General features: G+C 41.4%; 2 protein-coding genes across 3 annotated transcripts; one reads left to right on the forward strand and one right to left on the reverse strand.

Annotated features, from left to right (window-relative positions):
• The first annotated feature begins 2,503 nt into the window (after positions 1 to 2,503).
• si:ch1073-456m8.1 (leucine-rich repeat flightless-interacting protein 2) lies at positions 2,504 to 8,568 on the forward strand. 2 transcript variants are annotated; one of them, XM_055026330.1, is made up of 6 exons: positions 2,504 to 2,719; positions 2,967 to 3,041; positions 5,125 to 5,163; positions 5,409 to 5,570; positions 5,655 to 5,738; positions 6,428 to 8,568. In XM_055026330.1, exons 1-6 carry the CDS (start codon positions 2,621 to 2,623, stop codon positions 6,863 to 6,865), a joined length of 897 nt encoding a protein of 298 aa, XP_054882305.1. In that variant the 5' UTR covers positions 2,504 to 2,620; the 3' UTR covers positions 6,866 to 8,568. The 2 variants fall into 2 exon arrangements, with proteins under 2 accessions (XP_054882305.1, XP_054882308.1); XM_055026333.1 differs by having other exon boundaries at positions 5,128 to 5,163.
• An 893-nt stretch (positions 8,569 to 9,461) lies between these two features.
• avil (advillin) lies at positions 9,462 to 18,167 on the reverse strand. The gene is made up of 20 exons (XM_055026243.1): positions 18,085 to 18,167; positions 17,897 to 17,983; positions 17,735 to 17,809; positions 17,393 to 17,589; positions 17,210 to 17,318; positions 16,464 to 16,574; positions 15,107 to 15,312; positions 14,946 to 15,024; positions 14,390 to 14,488; positions 14,155 to 14,308; positions 13,965 to 14,065; positions 13,454 to 13,591; positions 13,217 to 13,375; positions 12,720 to 12,899; positions 12,476 to 12,633; positions 11,712 to 11,856; positions 11,445 to 11,633; positions 11,276 to 11,344; positions 10,253 to 10,360; positions 9,462 to 10,015 (listed from the first exon to the last, which is right to left on the reverse strand). The coding sequence occupies exons 2-20, from the start codon at positions 17,954 to 17,956 to the stop codon at positions 9,902 to 9,904; spliced, it is 2,451 nt and encodes an 816-aa protein (XP_054882218.1). The 5' UTR covers positions 17,957 to 17,983; positions 18,085 to 18,167; the 3' UTR covers positions 9,462 to 9,901.
• Positions 18,168 to 18,338: the final 171 nt, after the last annotated feature.

Consider the following 18,338-nt stretch of genomic DNA (forward strand, 5'->3'; position numbering starts at 1 on the left):
AAAAAAAGAAAGGTGCGTTCCAGTGTGTGACCAGCTCTTTTTGATTGAAATGTAAATTATTTGCGTGATGAATGCATAGCCCGGCTCACTCGCAGCGTATGACGGTCGCCGTGGGGTCCCCGGGTGCAATGTGGTCCATGGAGGTGCGTGCGTTGTGCAGAAGTGTCACTGAAAAAAAAATGTGCAAGTGCGGTCAAAAAGGGGCTCTTTATATGTCTCGGCGGCTCGGTGTCGTAATCCGTCTCCATTGGCTAAGATTGCAACAAAAGGCTTTTAGGTCTGTCACCGAGTCAAGAGGGACAGAGCGAAGGGAGGGAGGACGCGCCGTTATGGGAGCGTAAATGTTTTACAGTTCACAAGCAACGCGGCCACATTAGAAATATTGGCCAATTAAGGCGTCGGAACGACGAGCGGCCCGAGCGCCGCGCTTTTCTGCCTCTGAAACGGAGCGCATTGGATATGAGCTGAATGAATGGGCTTATCTCGACTTCACCACATCTCATAAATGACATGAACATTTATGGAGCATTATTAAAAAAACAAAACAAAAAAAACCCCAGAATAATTCTTCTGTTCTTCTGTCTCCAACAAGCATTTTGCACATAATGGTAATAATCATTACCATTAAATCACACACACACACACACCCCCTCCTCCCCCAAACACACATACACACACACACACGCACGCACACACACACACCACACACACACACACACACACACACACACACACACACACACACACACACACACACACACACATATATATATAGACATAGACATAGGCTATAGGAGGAAATGCTTAATATAATAATTTTAAAAAGCATTTAAATGACTAAAAACAACAATAAAACACAGTTTTTCAGCTCCAAATTATAATAGATTGCTATTACACCCAACCCTGTGAAATATGTTTAGTATTATAATTGTATATATCTCGGTGTCTGCGGGTGTTTTGGTAAAAAGTTTTTATTCCAGAAACATTTTAGCTCTTGGAACTGCGTTTCCTGACTCAACACTGACACCTGCTGGTTCAAAATGACAGCCGCAGTTTCTACGGCTTTGTTTTCAAGGCTGTCAGAATCAATATTAAGAGTGTCATCAAAAGGTGAATTTATGTTAGGTTTTTTTTAGTTACAAACGTTATATTCGTGCATGGTATAGAATCATTATTCTCAGAAGGAAATATTCCAAGGATTTTAATTATGATTAAAACACAATTCCCATTTTCAGAAAATGAAAACATCACGTAAACAATAGAAAATGCATATTTGATACAGAAAAATTAAGTTACGGCTTTTAGAGCTATAAAGAGGACTGACTTGATATATTTCACCAGACAGCCACAGAGGATCATTGCTAGAGAAGCTGGATATTCACAGAGAAAGTTGAGTGAAAGGAAAAAGTCTGAGGCACAAGCAACTATGATAACTCTCTGTTTCAGAGAAATGTGATTCACTTCCTTTGCATTTCAGCTGGAAATCAAGAAGACTGAAGGATCACAGTAATTCAAGCTGCGTTTTATTTTCTTGCTACTTTTTCTCGCTGTCAGAAATACCAAAACCTGCTTTAATGATGGTTTTAAAGCTAATCACCCTGCAAATATACCCACCCTAATCAGAAAATCTGCAGAGAATGATCTGAGAAATCTGTGCAACCATTTGCCTTTGGTTACAAAATTTGTTTAGAACCACAAAAGCAATGTGACTCTTTGAAACAAAATGAGTCGTTTTTTAATATGAAAAATTTTTAAGTGTGAAAACAACACATTTTTCTTCCTAGGTTTAGTGTTCCATAATAAAAATATTGAATATTGGAATATTGAATTCCAATGAGCATGACGTTAAACAGAGAATGCAGTTTGCAACCTGCAGACAAAACTTCATTTTAAAGTAATACTTCTTACTCCTTGTGAAAATGCACAAAGAAAACACACAAAAGAAATACTGCACAACTCAACATTTTCAAAGTTATTAAGAACCACATTGGAGAGTCTAATAAGCCACAGGTTGCAGTCCTCAGGTATAGTGGAAGAGAGAGACAATAAACCACAAAATGCAAATGAGCTCAAAGCCAGTGTTAATCTCAGGAGAACCACCAGCAGACCTCCTGCGTAATCGATGAACTGAGTAATTCATCAATTACTAAATTGATACAGTAACTCATTACTTCCTCAGAAAAGTAGCCAACAAATTATTATTAGCTGAATTAGCTGTAAATAAACTAATAAACAAACACAAAGATAAGACCTGAAACACATCGCCCAGTGTTTGTTGCTTGTTGAACAAAATGTCATAAATAAATGAACCTGTTAGCTATTTAATGCATATTTAAGGGGTCAAATTCAACGTTCACGCGGTAAACGTCGGCAATAGTTAATTTCAGCTCGTCACGTGCTCGCTTGAGCTATAAAACACATTTTAACCCCTCAGTCGTGGAGCGTGAGAGGAGGCGTGGCGTTTCGAACTGTTTGGTCCCTGCAGCTTCCTGTAGTCAACAGCCTGGGCGTCGCTGCGCTGCTGCTGCGTAGAAACTGAGCACCTCACAGCAGTCCGGGCCAGTTGGGACCGCGGGCGTCTCTTATATAAAGACAAAACTCGATCTAAAGCGAGAGGGAAATGCACTCTGCCGCGCTGGACAGCAGTGGTTCTCCGAGGAAGCGGACTGTTTCCCGGGGAATGAGCGAGGATGAGTCCCTGCGCTGCATCATAAAGGAGGTGAGGGGGGAAAATCACGGAGACGTCGTTAGCGTTTAACGGCAGAGCCAAAGCCTCTGTTCGGTTAACACAATAAAAATACGACACGCCGAGCATTACGGGCTTGTTAGGCTGGCAAAACAGCAGCTCGCTAAACAAGATACGGTGTTTGGTTTTGGCGTTAGCCGCGCGTCACTTCTCCATTGCTAGCTAATTTAGCCTGCTGTGTTTCGGCTGAATGTGATGCTAACTCCTGTGTTGGTTTCAGACGGAGAACTCCTCCAGGCGGCTGCCCCGCAGCGACAGCAGGACGGGAACCCTGCGGAGGAGGACCGACAGCCAGGTGAGAGGTCAATGCGTTGCCATGATGACTGACCTCCACCCGCCGCTTGTCATCTTTCGTCGTTGCGACACCGGGGTTGAAATCACAGAGCGTCAGCAATGTTTCGACACGTTGTAACCTATTTTGTAAAGCAATGTTTAATCCCTTTCTGCATTGTTGGCATCTTCTAAAAATATCCAAACTGTGTTTCAGGTTCAAAACAGCTTTTGAGTAGTGTTTGTTTAAAAAAAAAATCGGTACAGGATCTATTTATTTAAGTTATTAACTGTCTAGAAATAATTCAAAACGTCATTAACACTGTATAGTGTGAAGCATGTGTGCCAAACTCAAGGTTGGGGGGCCGAATCCGGCCCACTGTCGCTTTTTATGTGGCCCTACAGACACAAACAGAGCCCTCAAGAAAACAATTGTGAGCCTGCAATATTAATATTATCATTTAACCAGTGAAATCAAATGCGTTTTTATCTGTGTTCAGTCAAATTACAATTATACGAAAGGACGTTCAATATTTTGATCTTTAATGAGTCCCAAAATAAAAATGCAGTGGATGCCTTTGGTCTAAAGCAATGGTTCTCAATCCTGTGTGGCAGCAGGGAAACACCAACATGCACAGGACAGTGGGCCTTGAGTTGCAAGCTTGAGATGCACTTTGATCTAAATCCTTGAGTTCAGGCATTTTAGTCATTTCACTGAGGATTTAGGTGCTCAGTGAAGTCCAGTCTGCAAATTTCCTTGCTATGTAACATTGTCACGAATTAAATAAATGGCTTATTACAGGAATTGAGTGACATCCTGATGAGGGAAATCAGCCATTTGATGACTGCTTGTGTTGGAGAAAGGATGCATCTAAAATTTGCAGGGTAGTTCCTCCTGGGGATTGAACTTTGCCATCCCTGTTCTGCAGTAAAGTGTTAGTGGGATACAGCAAAGTGGAAGTGACTGAGAACAGCAGCAACTAAGCCACAAGTGGTTAGCCACATAAAGTCATGTAGCAGGGACAGCTGATGGTGAGGAACAAATTTTGCAGAGCTCATCAACTTTCTGTACAGGCAGATCTCCAAGCTTCATGTGGCTGCCAAACTTTATTCCACCAAGTATGTTGCAAAATGTCCTTTGTAATAACTAATATTTCCACTGTAATAACTAGTAGGTGCTTGATGAGTGAAGTGGAGGTAGTCAGTGAAGTCAGCAGGTGAAAAACAAAGCTTTTATCCTCTCACTCTGCCACCATACAGCTTATTCTGCAGTCCAGTCTGTAGGGATGCACCGATTTATCGATGTTGATTCCCCTAATTTTGGGAGATCCGTGATCGTCCAATTTTTACACGTGAAGCTAATCTTAATGACCGATTTTGTCTACCTCAGCAAAGGTGTTTAAATCTACCGTTATCTTCTTCTGCTCTGCTGAGAGAGGTTTGAGTAGCAGACCGGCCCACCAGATCCGGTCTGTGTATTTGGAGTTAACAGTAATCATCTCACTGTTGGCAACTCATGGACTTTCTTGCTACATTTAGCAACATTTTAGACAAAAACAAATTGGTATCGGCCAGAACTGGAATCGGCAGCTCAGGAATTTAATAGATCTGTAATCGGCCAGAAAACTGCAATTGTTGCATTGGTACTTCTGTGTGTTTACGTTTTAGTCTAGAGTTGGTTTGACAGACAATATGAGAATAAAAACTTGATCAATTAATTGCATAATAGATTAAAATGAGTTCAATAATTTCCATTCCGATGATTAATATTTTTTGAGGGGGAATTTTGTTTATAGAGATTTAATAATCCATTTTATTTATGGCTCAGGTTGTTGTGTTTTACTTTGGATATTTAAAATGTCCTCCAGTTCAAATGGTAAAAACGACAATGTTTATTAGTTGCATTATTGTGTCATTATCAATTCATATTTGAAAATATTCTCAAAACAGCAATATTATTGTTTGGTCTCAATAATTTCTGGGACAATTTATCATCCAGCAAAAAATTGTTGTCGCTCCAGGCCCATTTATGCAGCTGGTTTCTTTTTTCTTAATCTGTGTGAACATGTTCTGTAAACTAACAAATATTCTGTATTTGTTTCTTTCAGCAGTCCGACCAGGACCTCTTCATGGGACTCCCAGACATGGTGACTCTTATTCCTACTGTCTTAAGGAAAATGAAAGCCGCTTAAAGTAATTAACGAGTTAAAAACCTGGAGTGACTGTAAAAACATATTTCTGAACATATGGAGCAACATAAGGCCTCCCTCCTCTGGAAGGAGACCAACTGCTCCACCTCGGCGCGTCTTCTGCTGAATTCGCCCGCACTGATTTGTGATTGCTGTGTGTGTGTGTGTGTGTGTGTGTGTGCGCGCGCGTGTGTTTGTCGCAGTTGGAGCTGCAGGCCAGCTACGACGAGGCGGTCCAGGAGCTGCGTGGGATGGAGGTGGAGCGAGAGGCTCTGTTGTTTCAGGTGGACGTCCTGCAAGACTCTCTGGAGGGCGTCGAGGAGCTGCTGGCCGAAGCCCAGAGGGAAGCTGGACAGGCCAGTTTGGTGAGGCCGAGCTTTTGGGTCCTGACTGTATTTTAAAACAAGCCGTGCGTCGCCCTGTTACACTGGTTTCTCTTTTATTTGTAGGCGCTGGAACGCGAGAGAGAGGAGAAGAGGAAACTGGAGAGCCGGGTTTCCTCTCTGATGAAGGAGGTGGAGAGATTAAGAGAGGTAAAACAGGAACTGAAAGGAGAACTTGATGTAATGTCGGCGAAGTACTGCATTGACATTTGAATATTTACATAACTACTAATGATGCATACTAGTATGCATAATAATAGGATGATATTATATATTTAAGCAAACAGGTTTTTTAATAAAGATTTTGCACAGTGGATATTCTCAAAGCGTTTTTTAGCCACAATTAGGAAGAGACACTGAAGTATTGTAAATTTTCTTGAGTGAATGAATAAATAGATATGCCACTAAGTAGTTATGTGTTCTTGGAAGACTTTATTAGCAATATCTAAACACCAACTAGAAAGTCTTAGCAAAAAAAGGCAAACATTAAAAAAAATCTAAAATAAACAAACTTTTCTTAGCCTGGTGGCCCGGCAGGCTTATAATATACTGGGGGGACCCTGTTATGTTTTTTAAATCAAATTTAATTTTGTGTTTTATTATGTTGTAATTATTGTGAAGCATTTTAATCAGGTGAGGTTGTCGTAAATGTGATAGAGAAATAAACTTTGACTTGATTTGACTAAATGAAACGCTTTTTACATACCACATATCATTCATCCGTACATAAATTCTCAAATTTACCTTCTTTGGATGACAACTTATACTACGAACTTAAGATTTAAGAACATTAAATTGAAGTGACAGCTACTTACTAGAGTAATTTTTCCTCTTTTCAGGAAGCAACCAGCCACCATAAAGAAGAGAGAGACTCCCTGCTGTGCGAACCGTGCAGCACCAAGCTTGTCAATGGCGGGGTGGCGGGTCCAGAGGAAGGGGGACCGGCAGCAGGGGGCGTTCTCACAAAACCGCGACGGATGGTCAATCAGCTCCTGGCCCAGCTGCCGTCTCTCGCGCTGGACGGCGTCCTCTCCACCGACGGCGTTCTCCAGCGGCCGTACGAAAGCCACGGCCCGGACGGGCGGGATCCGTCTCCTGACAGGAACGACTCAGACAAAAGTGCCTACGAGGACGCGTCTGCCGAGACTCCGGAGCAGGACCGGACCTTTCCTGGGGACGGAGACCTGCCTCACGATTCAGAGGACAAAGAAGAATGTCCAGCTGACGACAGCCAGACCCCAAACCCCTCCAAACCGGACCCCTGTGTTTTGTCTTAAATTCATCTGAGTTTCAAGGTGAACTTTTTTTTCTTTACACGTCTGGTAAAATTCAAGAGCTATTCCTTTCTAATTATCATCAGAGAAAACTTTGATCTGAGCTGATTAATGAATCAAAAACATTTCATCATCTGCGTTTTACACTGAATGTTTACCGTTTCAGTCGCCCTTTAAGCTAGATTCCCAAACATTTCCTTAAAAGGCAAGAATGAGCTTTTTTTGTTTGTTTTTGTCGCACATCGAGTCATTCAGTCGTCATGATTTGAACTAAACGGATACTTTAGTTATTTATAATTTTGTAACCAAATCACTGTAGCACATATTCACTACAAAAAATAAAGCTCAGGTTTTGCCACGTGAAGCTCAGACTACATTTATATTAGTTGCCAAGAATAACGCTGAAAGGCCTTTTGAAAAGGATAAAGAGGGAAAACTGCTGAGTTATTTGTCATCTGGATTCATCTGTATCCAAAACTCTGTAGGAATCCAGACATGGACTGTTGCTGTTTTGGTTTTTACTGTTTCATTTCAAAATAGACCGATTCTTTTTACTTGAAGCAGATTTATGACGTTTATCTTTGCATGTTATCATAAGATGCTCGGCGCATTATCACTAGGGATTTTAAAATCATAGTTAAACACCGTCTAGATATACTCTTCAGTCTTAAGATATTTTTATACGGTCCCTTTGGTATGTTTTGCTCTGAAAGTTTTTAAAAATATGGTTGCATTTGCACTTTTTTTAAGGTCAGAGGTTTGTCAGACTACAACAGCAGCAACATTCATTTCACAACCGAACGCGTCCGTTTGAAATAATCCTGTGAAGCGCAGGAGGATAAATAAATACTGTCTGTCTACATGGAGACAATTATGTTTGCACTTTTCTGTGGAACTTGCTGAAGTGTCTGTTTGGACGTCTCTTATTGCTGTAAACTATTTTTACGTCACATTTCTCTTCAGTACTTAAGGCAACTGTAAACCGGTTTGTGTCTTTTGTGATGCATGAACACAAACATAATCACTATTTTATAAACTGCAAATGAAATGATTCCTGTACTTTTGCACAAAGTACTTCAATACATATTATCTAACATGTCGCTTAGTGCATCACTTGTTTCATGTTTTTCTTTCCAGATCAAGGACCGATTATGAAAGTTTGAGACATATCATGCTAGGTTAACGTAAAAATACTAATGAATTCATGGATATCTGCAGTGCATTCTGCTGCATTTACCAGTCATGTTGTTGTCAAGCTGCAAAGTATTTGCCTTTATAATGTTTATTCTTCACCCAAATGCTGGCTCACACACTGATACTTGACTGTTTATCGTTCTGGATGCTAAGACACACAAGATAATCTGATGCCTTGATGAGGTTTGTCCTTAAAAACGTGTGTAAGTCTTGTCAGAAACAATCGGGTTCTATCAAATAAACCATAAAATAAACCATTCTCTGGTTTTGGACATTGTTTATAAATGGATCCTTTAAATGGTGCCAGCACTGGTCAGCAGACTTTGTGTTCTGCACAGTTTTAAAAAAACTCTTTTGTTTGTTGTTTGATTTCAATACAGTGCAAAAAAAAAAAACACACACACAAGTCCTTACTGTATCTTAATTTCTTTTTTGGGTTTTAATATTTTTGTCATTTTCTTAGCTTTTAAATGTTTTGCTGTCAAAATAAAGAATGATTTATATGAAAGTAACGTGCTGTTTGTGTTTATATTTATTCAATATTAGGAATCGAAAGCTTCATCAGGGAACATGAAACTTGAGTGAAGCTTGAAGCCGAAAAAGGAAACTAAATACGCTGTGTGGATAAGCATTTAGTTAACTTGGCATAAATAATATGAACGATACTGAAAGTAATCCTGTGCAGACTGGTGAGTAATGCAAAATGAGCAAGAAATAAGAAAACATTCTCATGAAGATGCCGACAGAATAAATAAACTTCCAGTAAAACATGTTGTTTCAGCACTTATCCAACAACTTATCTGACTCCTGACAAAGAAAAATCAGCTTCTTCGCTCTCCGGTTTAATTTAAATAAATAAATCTTGCTGCCTCGATAGAAACACTTTTCTCCCATTTTGAGAGTTTAATTGAAAGTTTCTTGTCTGATATATTTCATTGGCATCCCTGTTGAAAACACATACAAATGCCTAAATTAAAATTGTAATCTGAGGCAAAATCTAACTTAAACATAAAAATAATTGTATTTATTTGTAAATTTTAAAGTTAGTTGTTATAAATATTAGATTTTCGCCTAGACTGCACAAGTTTAACTTTCAAAGGACAAATAGTAAGTGGAAAAAAATTCAGTCCTGATTAAGTTTTATTCCTATTTGGACATCAGAGCAGAAGCATAAAACATTTACAGCATTCCAGGAAACAAACCTCGTCGCAACAACCCGTAAAGCACGGAGGTGGAAGTGTCATGATCTAGGAAGAGTTTGCTGCAGCAGGACACGTCTACCTCTGAAGGGACTGGTGCATGCTGCATCCCTGAAGGGTTAAAATGAGCCCTTATGAAAAAGTCCTAATCTTTTCCCAACAGCTAAAAAGTGTGTTTGTTTTTTTGTTTAATGACTAAAACAAAGTTGAATTTAGATGTTTACCTGTGATTATATCACTTTATTTTCTAAAGATAAAAAGTTACATTAGACTTCTAAGCATTTTCCAACAAAAAAATTATATTTATCTGACTTATCTTAATTTTGTTAACGTGGCTATGCAATCAGAAAATGACAAATAAAACCAATGAAAAGTTTTAACTCTTAATTTTGCCACCAAACACAGTCAGGAGAGGGAAAATATCCACAGCTGTTAGAAATGCTGCACATTTTTAACAAGGGTGCCAATAATTATGGAGCAAACTGCATTCAGAGAACACAACAATATCGTGTGTGAATTTAGCAATAGTCTTTCCTTAAAAAAGTAGGATTGAAATATAGTAAAAACGATTCACCATCAAAAGAAAATCAAATCTGATTTTTAAATTAATAAGGGGTAGAAAACCTCTTGAACACAAAGGCTTTGATCAAAACAAGCCTTTCTCTTTCTTCAGTTTCAGCTGCCTCCACTGCGGAAGGCTCACAAAGTCGTCTTTGCTCAAACCAAATACGCTGCTGAAGTCGGCGTCAGACAGGTGCTTCTAAAAAAGCAAAACGAGACAAAAACAAAACTGGCCGTTAAAGGTCTGCTCTTTGAAGAAACGGCAAATGATGAGCATGAGTAAAACTCCAAAGCAAAAAATGTTGAATATGATCCAGAGTTAATTCAGAGGGATTCATAATAGGAGGAGAGTGAAGCTGTTTTGGCAGCATGTTGAACCTGGTTGTTTTCCTCCACCAAACTTTACTGGCTGAGAAGCACCAGCGAACTCACACACCTCTTTCTCGGACGGGTCCACGCCTTCAGGCAGCTCGTCAGGTTGCTTGTTAACCAACATGTCGGGCGGGAAAGGCTGAAAGGTTTTCTCCGTCTCAGCTTTTTCCTCCTGGAAAATAACAGCGTGCTCAGACTGTGAATCACGATTAGCTCACATCATCAGGGAAATGCATTTTCTTTTTCCTGTGCAGCAGAAAGGAAGATGAATTGCTGTTCAGTCTTGACTCATGCTTCTGGCAGCTTGCTAAGCTTCCCTTCTGCTGGACTTTTTCTCATTTCATCACCTTATAGCCACAAACTTCAGTGGGATTTTATCGCAGCATGTAAAAATGCTGCCGTTACAAGGAGTGAGTCTGTCAGCTTTTCACAGCTGCAAGCTGCGTTTCCTGCCAGTTTGGTTTTGCTGCTGCGCTCAAGCCCAGCCAGAACGAATGGAAAAACATCTGTGAACTGCTCTATTTAAGTTTGACTAGGCCATTCTAACACCTGCATACATTTTAATCGAAGCTGTGCCATTGTAGCTCTGGCTCAGTTGTTGTTGTCAGTGTCCTGCTAGAAAGTGAGCCTACGCCTATAAGTTATGCGATCAATTCTGTTCTCGTCCCTGCACAGCATGATGCTGCCACTACCGTATTTTATAGTGAAGAGCAGTGTCATTTTCTCATAATTTAACATGTAGGCCAAAAAGAACTTATCAGGACGCCTTCTTCTACAATTATCACAAAACGAGCAAAAGCTCAAGAAATACAAATACAATTACTGGTTGCCATATCATCAATATATTTTGCCACATAATCAATACATTCAGGTCTAGATAAAGAAGACTAAATGTCAGCCTTGTCCAAATATATTGAATGTTGGCAATAAAAAACAAATTATCAGTATTTTTATTATGAGGAATGCATAATGAACTTAAAAAAAGAGATGTTCTCGTTTTCGCTGCTCATTCAGTGTAGCTATTGTCATAAATGCAGCTGCTACTTCTCTGTTGCACATAAAGTTTTAGAGAAATGGATTAACATACAGTTTGTAGAACAATAGGTGTCAGATCTTCTCCCAGCTCTTTCTTCAGTTCTTCATAGCTCTTCCCTTCCTAAGATGCAGAAGAAGATTTTTATATATTTAGGTGCGGCTCTACAGTCCGGAAAATACTGTAAATGTCATGTCAGTCGGGCTGCATGTGAGAGACTCACGCTCCACTTCGAGGGATCCCAGGCACCGAACCACCCGGTGAAGGTGGGCGGCTCGAAGCCCTGCTTGATCAGGACGATGGGCGTGTCCGGGTCTCTGTCTCCAGGGTGAGTCCGCAGATACTCCTGGCTCGTCACCACGGCTTCTTTACGCTCCACCTCGTTCGCCTCTTTGCCAATCCACAGAAACAGCTACAGGAAAAGAGGAAATCCGGGTCAACAGAGGTCGGAGGAGTGGACGGCTTGTTCGTTAGATGTACTGCGTCCCACCTGGTCCCAGGTGTCCAGCAGCATGACGTCGTCCTGGCTGAGGTCGTCCTGTGTGAACTGAGCCACCTCACTGACGATGAAGCGCCCCGTTTTGTTGGAGCACTCAAACAGGCGTGGCTCATGGTCTAAAACCACCTGCTGTAATCTGCAGCAAAACAACGCTTACAATATGTAACTTTTACAAAAACTATGAATCCTACATTTATCTTGAAATACCCTTTTTTTGACAGTACAGAATGATCTGTGGAAAAAAAAAACAGCATTTTTCCTGTTCTGTCAGTGTTGCTTCTTGATCAGAAACAACCGATCAGAGCCAGGAGGAGGGTCCTGATGCTGTCAATCAAGCGTGTGTATGCTGCTCGCACACTACCCCTTTCTCTCAGCTTCTCCCCATCAACAGAGGCTGTCATGACTGTTCAGGGCAGCCGGCATCACCACCAATGCCAGTGGTGGACAAAAGGTTTTTCTGTAAAGGTAAGTTGTTTTTTTTTATCAGAACATTGAGCAGCATGTACATGAGCTTGATTAACAATGCCAAAACCTTCTTGGCTCTAATTGGGTGCTTTTGGTTGGAAGTTGTGCATTTCTTCAGATTGCAATAACTGCTCAGGGTGGAGGTGCAGGGGGTTGATTTTTCATAACAAATATGTAACAAAACAGAACATTTTCAATAAAAGTTCCATCCCCCAGTTGTAAATTTAACTGAAGAGCTTCAGATATGCTCCTCCTAATGGAAATACCGTCAACATTTGTCTCATTTTTACCTTTTGTCGTTTGCATAAGGAGCTTTGCCGCCCAGCAGCTCCCAGAACTCAGCAGGTTCTTGACCCTCGGCCACAATCTCTTCAAAACCTCCCTCTGAGCCGAGGCCGACCACCGAGCTCACCTCCTTCGCCATGGCTCTCTCGTCTCCGCTTGAGCCCTGAAAACACCAAAAGAAACTCTGGTGAGACTCTTGGCTCCCGGCGCCGTCCTCAGTCAGCCGAACCGCCGCTGCGTCTCTCTCACCTTCCCGCACCACAGGTAGATTCCTGTTTGGCTCTTCAGCAGAAACACGTCGTTGGAGTTCAGAGAGGTGGCCAGGGCCGGAACCTCGATGGTTTTTGTGTTGAACGGGTCAAAACCACGAACCTGGAATAGCCTTACTGGAGGCTCGGGATCCGAATTCCCATTTCTGGATGTGCCTCCCTGGAAGAAAAGAAAAGTACTGAGTGTAATGATTGGTAGTCGAGTAGATTTTATCACAGTACTAAAAATGCCATTATGTGTGTTTTGGTTTTTGGTCACTAGGTGGGGCTGTGGCCTCCAGTATCTGAGCCAACAGGTGACAGGTGTTGAACCTGGAAGGGCATACAAGTTTTTGACCAAGTTTTTGTTTACACTGTTGCCGTGTGTCTTGAAATAAATGGACTTTGTTCACAAATGGTTTCATCTGGCTGGAATAAATTCAAAGCAGCATCGGCTCAACCAGTGCAATATTAAACTGGCCGGTGCGACTGTCTCACCTCGAAGATGACCATTTTTCCTTTGAACATGGCCATGAAGTGCCTCGGTTCCTTTCCCATGGTCACTCTCACTTGAACTGGCTCGTCGTTGTACTTCTGGTCCAGGTTCACGGCCTGAAACGCCGAAGCGGCCAGCTCATCCTGTGTGGCGTGGCGCCCCTAGAAAACACAAAACATAAACCACTGCGAAGCGGCTGAATGCTTCCTCATCCTGAAGTCAGGTTATCATGCTCTTACCTGCCAGATGTACAGCAGATAACACTTTCTGTTGTTGACTAAGTAAGTGTACAGGATCAGGTAGCAGTCTCCTCCGTAAAAGTATCCGTGCCCCTTGGGGTCGACCTTGGCAAGCTCCAGGTTCTCCACGCGCCATACCTGAGTAGGTCAGAGGTGAAAGAAATACAACACAGAGTGAGATCCTCTCTTCTCAAAGTTCCTCCACTCAGGATGTACACAAGCAAAAAAGCATTAAATATGTGACACATTTCCAAGTGAGTGCTACCTCATCGGTATTTGAGCATTGCTAGCATGACAAATTTTAATTGAATTTCAATCTCTGGCATCACATTGTGCCCTTGGAGCGTATCAACGCTACTGACGCATGTATATGATGTTCTGAAGATGAATTATGAACTGATCCTCAGTTAAAAATGTATATTTTGTCACATAATTCTGATTTGAACATCTGTCTGAGTGAATTGGGGAAACTGCTTTTGTATTCAGGTGCTTAGTCAGAGAAACGCCTTACTTCAACCTGACCTCCACCATTGTCCACCATTCGCTCCTGAGCAGCGACCTCTGGCATGGAGTGCATCAGGGAGGCGTCGAATTTCTCTTGTGTGATGTGAGCTTAAACAAGCAAAAGAAAAATCACTCCAATGACGAAAGCTCATGTCTCTTTCTTCATTCCAAATGATTTCCCCCTCTTGTTAAAATACCAATTTTGCCCCTTGTGTTTGCCTTTCCGAGGCCTTGCGTCTGGTCTTTCACCGTCCACTTCTGGAAGAGCTGCTTGAAGAGAGCGGACTCCGCCCCGTCGTTCACTGACTCTACGTTGGTGGTCATTGGGTAGCTTTTCGCTTTGATGAAGTCCTGCAATAGGATGTCAAACAGAACACTGTGAACAAAATGGTGGATAATCTAATCCCAGGCTGATGATGTGATGTCACTCACCAAAGCTCTGGACATGGCAGTCTGTCTCTCAGCTTTGTTTGCCTTTTTCCCTTTCCAGACGAAGATCTTACTGCCTCCCTGATCCAGGATGAAACAATCCTACAGGACATTCAGATGATGATTATTTCCAAAGTATGTAAATAACTGGAACAGATCTGTAGGCAAGCAGGAAGCAGATGGTGAAATCAGACAAACTGACTCAAGTAATTCAAGGTTCAGATTTTATAACGATAATCAGACAGAAACCAATTTATTAGCTGATGATTTAGCAAAGAGTCATTTGAAAGATGTTTCCAATGTAGTTTTTAAATGTAGGGGTGCTGATCTGGCAACATGTGATTCAAAGTTTTGAAGAATGTTGTTTTTCTTCCTTTTTGAGTCTCAGTGATTGTTTTGCTTTTGTATTGTTTTCTGTTTGCATTATAAACCTTATATATACTATCTCCTATGGCCCACCTACAATGAACATAGCACATTTGCTCGGGCTGCACACAGAAACACTTAACCAAAACTTCATGCTTGAGTAAGTCATTGGATTGGGGTTGCATTGACTCACATCATGGTTGAGCAGATCCTGAACCAGAGGGTTTGTGGCGATCTCCGCTACTTTCATCTGACCATCTGCATCTGACACTCTGAAATCAGAGGGATGAACACATAAATAATAACCAAAAAGGGTTTGAGCACAAATAAAATCAGAGATGGAGAGCAGCTCACCGGTAAAGCGTGAGCTTTCCCTTCGTTTCCTGGTCAGCAGTTTCATCAGGCGTCCCGTCTGGCAGGTCGGAGGGTCTGTCGCCCAGAACGTTCTTGATGACCTCCATGTTCTGAGGAGAGCTGCTCTCCGCGTCGCCCTCGATCACTCTGATCTCCGCCCGGCCTCCCCTCTCTCTGTCCCGGATGTCTTTGGCCAGCAACATGCCCTGAGAAAGTGAAGATACAACAAATATTTACAACCGTAGTTTTTTTTTTTTAAAGGCAAACTGTTATCAATGTTATGCTATTGTAATTTTGTTTTTGTTTTTTTGTTTTTTTTTCTTGTCTAAGCTGCTGTATCAGCAGAAATTAGTCACACATTTGGTCTGGCAGACTCTGGGGAAACATTATTTCAATTAAATGGACTTTAAATGAACTGAAATCACTGCCAAATAACTTTTTCTGGTGTTGTGTCTTTCCATAAAGCTGCAGTCTTTATTGGAGCTTTTGCCTCACAGAGCTCCGCTGCCCCACGCTTTCCCTGCTCAGCTCCATCAGACTAGCAGCAGCAATTAGCAAACACCTTGTTGAGCTGCACGTCTGAGTTCATCCTACAAATTACTTCAAAATTACTCAGGCTGCTAACGGCATGATTGTCATGACAACTGAAGGTGGAGAGTCAGAGTAGGAGTTTCTTAAAGGGACAGTGGCCCAATTTCAAGGCGTTAATTTGCTAAAAGTTTAATATATGTCATTTTTATAACAACCAAAGGCAACACAGCTACTTGATTGTGCTATGAAATCCCTCAAAAATACATAATGCCTCCCCTTTTAACATTTTCTTGGTGTTTGTCACCAAACATCAAAACACCACAAAGAAAATACAAAAGACAAACTTATGGCTCAAACTGAATAACTAAATGTGTTATGTTGCATTCATTTTTCTTTCCTGCCTGTTTTGCATTCCTGGTCAGCATCCTGGTACTAAAATGAATAAAAGCAACTCGTTATTTGCATTTATCTGTATTTTGGAGTTCTGGCTGTAAAAACAGGAAGAATTTGCACAAACCCCAAGTTTCCCTGCATTAGAAAACAGAAGTCCTTAGCTGTGCAGTTTGACACCTCTCTTAGTGTAATTTAGCTGCATTGCCTGGATAGAGACTGATGTGGATGTGCAGCCATGCAGCAATGCAAATGTTTACAGTACCTATTAGAATGAATTGGAGATGCGAGCAGTGTTTAGTTAGTGGGGCAATGATTATAAAATAGGGTGTGGGTTTGTTTCTCTATGAACTGCATTCATGGTGTATCTGATTTACAATATATTTATGAGTCCAGTATGTCTGATGTAGGGACTTATTCAGTCAGAAAGCCTCACCTTCAGTCTTTCCTGAGTGTTGCTCTTTGGACCGTTCCACTGGACGATGGTCTTACCAAGGTCCAACAAAAACACATCTCCAAGGTTGAAGCTCTTCCAGCTCATCTCCACCTAACGCACAAAGAAAATAATGAAACTACTGTTTTTACACGAAATAACTCTTGCATTAGTGTTGATAGCCCTTAATTGTTTCCACATTTTGCAAACACGATTCAACGTACTGTACTGGAATTGTGTGCGACAGACCAGCGGAAAGCAGAAATTACAGCACCGTTCACAAATTTGGCCCTCGTGGAAGAGTGGCAAAAAAAAAGGTCTTGTGGAAAAAAGCTAGAAATACTTTCCCACATGCAGGAAACTTGGAGGAAAAGGCATTCTGGTCAGATGAGACCTGAATTTAACCTTTTGGCCCAGATGCAAAGCACTGTGTGTTGAGGAAGTTTAGCTTTACTCATTATCTTAAACAAATTATCTGCGGAGTGAAGCATAAGGGTGGGAACTTTGTGCTGTGATGATGCTTGTAGTTTTAACAGAGACAGGGAAGCTGTTCAAATAAGGTCGATGGGGCTAAATGCATCCCATCTCACAGATTTTCTTCATGCATGCTGCATTAAGAAAAATATGACTTTGTGATGATCGTTACATAACATCCCTGAGGTCTAAGGCTCTAATGTGAGAAAATGTGAGAAAACGTTTCAGGGGATTGGAATATTTTTGCATCTGTGCGACTGGAAAACATGGCTCACCTCCTTGGCAATGATTCTTTTCTTTCCTTTCACATGAAGCAGCCTCTGAATCTCATACGCGTTGGTCTCAGTATGCCGCATGCCACTTGCAACGCCCCCTTTCTTATAGCTAAACAAAACAGAAAAATACAATTTACAGCGTACTTCACTTAAAGGGTCACTGTACAAACATCTTTCGCTCACATTATTCCACTTTTGAAGTATCCCTTGAACGTATCCGACTCGTTGTGCTGAACCTCTCTGTACTGAATTGGAGAGGAGCCTAAGAAATCATCCAGCTGTATGGTGTAAACAGCAGCTGCACCCTGTTCATCCTGGCTGGACTCTGAGCCGATCCAGAAGTGGATGTTGTAACTTAAAGAGCTGCTCAGCTTCTGCGTCTGGAGAAAGACAAAAGTGCAGAGTCTGTGTGTGCATCAGCACAGATGGAGAAGGAATGGCTCGAAGGACGATGCGGCCGGTTTATCAAAAACTTTTGATAATTTTTATGCTTAAATGAGGAATGATTCTCCATCTGAGACTTACAAACAGAAGGACATAGCAGTCACCCTCAAAAAAGTTCCCAAAGGACTTCTCAGGAACTTGAACCAGCTCCATTTTCTGTTGCATAGAAAGAAATTAAAACTTTTACTTTTGGGTTCATCACTAAATCTACCTCTAAGAAAAAGTGACATAAAATCCAATCACCTCAACCCTCCAGATTATAATCCCCGGGCTGCGAGTTACTGCTCTGAAGGTGTACTCCATGTTGCTTCAGCTCTCAGCTTTGCTTTTCTGGAGAAAAAAAAAAGGAGAAAAGAACAGAAGCAAAATTACTTAACATACAAATTCTTATTGGCAGTTTTTGATACTGGAAGTCAACAAACACGACGTGCCGTGAAAACTTGAATGAAGAGGAGATTGTCGTGTCTTCATCTGATCATCTCAGGGATGATTTCCTGTCTGATCACAAGAGAGCCACAGTTGTCACTCATACATTTCTTGTGATAGATTTGCCTACTTTTGCATTTTTGGGCCCATCATGGCTCTCTGCCCAATCACAGAGAGAGATACGAACTCCTGTAGGCAAATGTGCTGGACAGGAAAAAGCACTGACTCATACTCAAAGGCACCCATAGTAGAACGTATT

Source organism: Poeciliopsis prolifica, unplaced genomic scaffold (genome assembly GCF_027474105.1).
Source record: "Poeciliopsis prolifica strain line A6 unplaced genomic scaffold, Auburn_PproV2 SCAFFOLD003, whole genome shotgun sequence".
NCBI classification, from domain to species: domain Eukaryota; kingdom Metazoa; phylum Chordata; class Actinopteri; order Cyprinodontiformes; family Poeciliidae; genus Poeciliopsis; species Poeciliopsis prolifica.